Source organism: Triticum aestivum, chromosome 5B, assembly GCF_018294505.1.
Source record: "Triticum aestivum cultivar Chinese Spring chromosome 5B, IWGSC CS RefSeq v2.1, whole genome shotgun sequence".
In the NCBI taxonomy this organism is placed as follows: domain Eukaryota; kingdom Viridiplantae; phylum Streptophyta; class Magnoliopsida; order Poales; family Poaceae; genus Triticum; species Triticum aestivum.
Genome location: NC_057807.1, coordinates 139,823,083 through 139,827,035, shown reverse-complemented (window position 1 = coordinate 139,827,035; position 3,953 = coordinate 139,823,083). Strand labels below are relative to the sequence as shown.

Sequence of the window (3,953 nt, the reverse complement as noted above, 5' to 3'; positions counted from 1 at the left end):
GACAGGCTTTGCTCTCGTGCCTTAGTCGCATGTTCGAGTCTTAATCTGGCACGTCCATATGCACCTTTTTTTTTGCAGAAACATACTCCCTCCGTCCGGAAATACTTGTCTAAAATTGGATGTATCTAAAACTAAAATACATCTAGATACATCCATTTTTCCGATAAGTATTTCCGGACGGAGGGAGTATATTTCAAGGGGGGTTTCAAATAAAAAACAGGCCACACACCCCCTCTTCCAGGTCTAGTGGCTGACAGTGGGATCCACGCGCCTGGTCATAGCAGATTCTGTATACCAACGTGATTAGTATCGTATTTCGTATTTGCACGTTTGAGTCAAGTTTTCGCACCAGTTCGACGTACACCACAACTTCTAGCACCAAAGTGATCGTTTGCGCCAAGTTCTAGAATCATCAATGTAATTGACTCCAATTTTAACATGTACATGTCGATGTGGTACCCCTGTTTGTTAGGAAAAAAAAACTATGTATCAAAGTTCCTATGGCGATTGATTACTGTGAGGAGCAATATACTTTGGGTGGGGTTGCTAGCTGAGAGGGGATGAGTGAGGTAGTGGACTTGAATGTTCCAGAATCCACTTTGGTATGTGGGTTACCTTTCCCCGTTGATGGCAATTCACTTACGCTTCACACCCAAACAACAAGAATCCACCCCCACTTCCTACTCGATCCATCACACACATAGCTATAGCTTAGCTCCCTACTTTGTGAAAAAGCGGGATGAAAGAGAAAGGCTGCTTTCCTTAGTTCCTCCCTTTCAATCCTGCTAGCTTGTGTGATGATTGCAATCTAGCTTCAAGCGAAGGAGTGCTTGTCTGATCTTAGGTGCTGGCCAATTCACCAACCATGCATATACACATGCATCTTTCATTGCGGCTTTAGCATCTTGTGATGTGATGTGGTTCGTGTAGCCTAGCCAGCCATCTTCCACAATCTCCATCAGGGCAGGCAGGTAGGCAGGCAGGCAGGCAGAGGGTTGGTGCCTTTCTTCTCTTGTGTCTTGATAAAAGGAAAATAGAGGAGAGAAAAGCATGATGGTTGATGGAGCACCAAGCAAAGCAAGAAACCATGCATACACTAGACTTCATCATAATAACCAGCATGTAACTGAAAAGATGTCTTTACTACTCGTACCAAAGTTCATATCATCAAGTGGTAATATCAACTACTACAACTAACCAGAGAAAAACATTAAAATATAATATGATTGAGACTTACACTGATTGTACTACCACTCACACACCATAAATCTCAGGCCCTCAGGCAGACCCTGCCCACTCGTGTGCTCTGCTCTCTTGCGCTACTGGCTAGCTAGCTAGGCAGCTCAGCTAGTCAGCTTCCGGGGCACTCCATCTCTGTTCTCTCCATGTCCCTCATCACCGATGACCCCGACCGCTCCCCGCGGGACTGCGCCACCAAGCGCCACCACCACCACCACCACCATCACCACTCCGGTGGCTGGCGCCAGCGACGGCTGCTGATCGCGGCGTCGTCGGGTGCGGCGTCACTGCTGGCACTGTGCATCATCCTCTGGCTCACCCTCCGCCCCTCAGCTCCGCGCTTCACGCTGCTGGCCGCCACCGCAACCTCCTCCAACGCAAGCACCGGCGGCGGCCTCGTGCGCCTCGACGCGGCCCTCATGGCGCACAACCCCAACGCGCCAGCCGCCGCGCTCTACGACGGCCTCCGGGCGCGCGCCCCCTACGCGGGCTTCCAACTCGCCACCGCCGGGCCCCTCCCGCCTTTCCAGCAGGCCCAGGGCGACGCCGTGCTTTCCGCCTCCCTCTCGTCGGCGGCGGCGGCGTCCGCGGAGGGAGCAGCCGATGGGCGGTCCCCGGCGCTGCTGAGGCTGCGCATAGAGGGACGACTCCGGTGGAAGGTGGCGGCCTGGGTGTCCGGCGAGCGTGCCCTCGCCGCCGAGTGCGTCGCCGTCGCGGCGCCGTCGCAGCTCAGGGCCGTCGTCGTGCAGGGCACCGAGTGCGCCGTCACCATCGAATGAATAATAATTCTACATACGTATACATAATCTGCATCAGTCAATTGAATTACTTTGTAATTAACGTCTTTGTAAGTAGCTATAGGACAAGATCGACGGGATTAGCTTATGCTTAATTACAGGGCTATTCTTGTATACTTACTCTACTTAGGAGAAGATTGACGGCACATGCATGTAGTGGTTGCATATGTTCTAGCTGAGTAATGCTACATCCACGAAAACGTACATTGGAATTTTACGTAATGTCTGATATGGAAGTAATTAATTGGATTAGCATTAGTGGTGGAGGAGAGAGGGCTAGTAAGGAAGTTCACAAAGACAATATACTTCGACAATATTGAATTCATGCAGGAGTTGGTTGAAATTAGAGACCTACATGCCGGCCGTGGGTTGTACTTGGTGACTTCAACTTGCTCGTAAACCCGGAGGACAAAAACAATGCCATGATCAATAGAAGAATGATGACGTGGTTTCGTGCCAAGTTAAACTCATTGAATCTCAAAGAGATTTATCTCAATGGAAGGCGATATACTTGGTCGAATGAAAGGGCGGAAGCGACTCTCAAAAAGATTGACCACATGTTCAGCACGTCTTGCTCGGAGGAGCTGTTTCCAACATGTCAACTCCCGGCTTTGGGCTCCATAGTGTCAGACCACTGCCCGCTTTTGTTGGACTTGAACGCTGATTTGGTCATGGGGCGGAGGTTTAGGTTCGAGGCCTTTTGGCCGAAGATGGAGGGCTTCTACGACACGGTGGAGGAGGCATGGCAATCGGTCCATAGTTATGGCAGCCCTTTTGTGGTGCTTGATCTCAAGCTTCGCGCTACGGCCGAGAAGCTAAAGCAATGGAGTGACCGACGAATAGGCTACGCCAAGCTTCAAATTGGGATCACGATGGAGGTGATTGCCCGCTTGGATAAAGCCATGGATGACAGGCACCTTTCGGTGCAAGAGATTGATTGCAGAGAACCCTCAATAATAAGTTATTGGGGCTTTGCTCGCTGGAGAGGATGATAGCAAGACAACGTTCGAGGATTTTGTTCCTCCGCGAGGGGGACACGAACATCGGCTTTTTCCACTGCAACCTCATCATGCCTCTCTTCACTGCAACCTCGTCCTGCTTGCTAAATGGATCACAGGGGCTGAGCTTTTTCCACGCTCGTGGACTCAGGCAAGATGATCCCCTCTCGCCACTGCTGTTCATCCTAGCAATCGACCCCCTGTTCCATTTGCTGGACACGGCCACAAACTGTGGTCTGATCGCGCCGCTGCCAGGACGCGACGCAATCATGCGCGTGAGCCTGTACGCCGATGATGCAGTGATCTTTGAAATCCAGTAAAGGAGGAGGTGGGCATATTGCTAGAGCTGCTAAACTCCTTCGGTGAGGCGACGGGATTGAAGCTAAACCAAACAAAATCCTCTGTCATTTTGATGAACTGTAATGCCCAGCTTTTGGCAGAGGTTTCGCACAGCTTTGGTGGCTCGATCACCAGCTTCCCCACAACCTACTTCGGGCTGTCAATCTCTCCTACAAGACTACGTCTAGTGCACTTTCAATTCCTCATCGATCGAGTCAAATCATGCCTCGCGGGATGGAAGGGCAAGCTGATGACTTTGGCGGGCCGACGCGCTTTGTTGCGAGCGGTGCTCTTTGCCCTGCCAACTTTCGCACTGACAGTGCTCAAGGTGCCGAAGAGGGTACTGAAGGAAATCGACAAGGCCCAGCGACGCTTCCTGTGGGCTCAGGACGAAGCGCTGACTGGTGGAAAGTGCAAAGTGGCATGGAGCTCGGTCTGCTCACCGGTAGAAAAGGGCGGGCTGGAGATACCTGATCTGCATCGGTTCAGTTCCACCCTCAGTCTATGCTGGCTTTGGCTATCCTGGCAGTAGCCGGCGAGACCCTGGCCGGCTTTCCTGTTGCCATGCGACAAGATGGAC

The 3,953-nt window shown here is 51.6% G+C and overlaps 1 protein-coding gene across 1 annotated transcript; it reads left to right on the top strand.

Moving 5' to 3' along the window:
- The first annotated feature begins 1,274 nt into the window (after window positions 1-1,274).
- Window positions 1,275-2,253, top strand: LOC123115856 (NDR1/HIN1-like protein 26). The gene has a single exon (XM_044536932.1). The coding sequence runs from the start codon at window positions 1,386-1,388 to the stop codon at window positions 2,016-2,018; it is 633 nt and encodes a 210-aa protein (XP_044392867.1). The 5' UTR covers window positions 1,275-1,385; the 3' UTR covers window positions 2,019-2,253.
- Window positions 2,254-3,953: the final 1,700 nt, after the last annotated feature.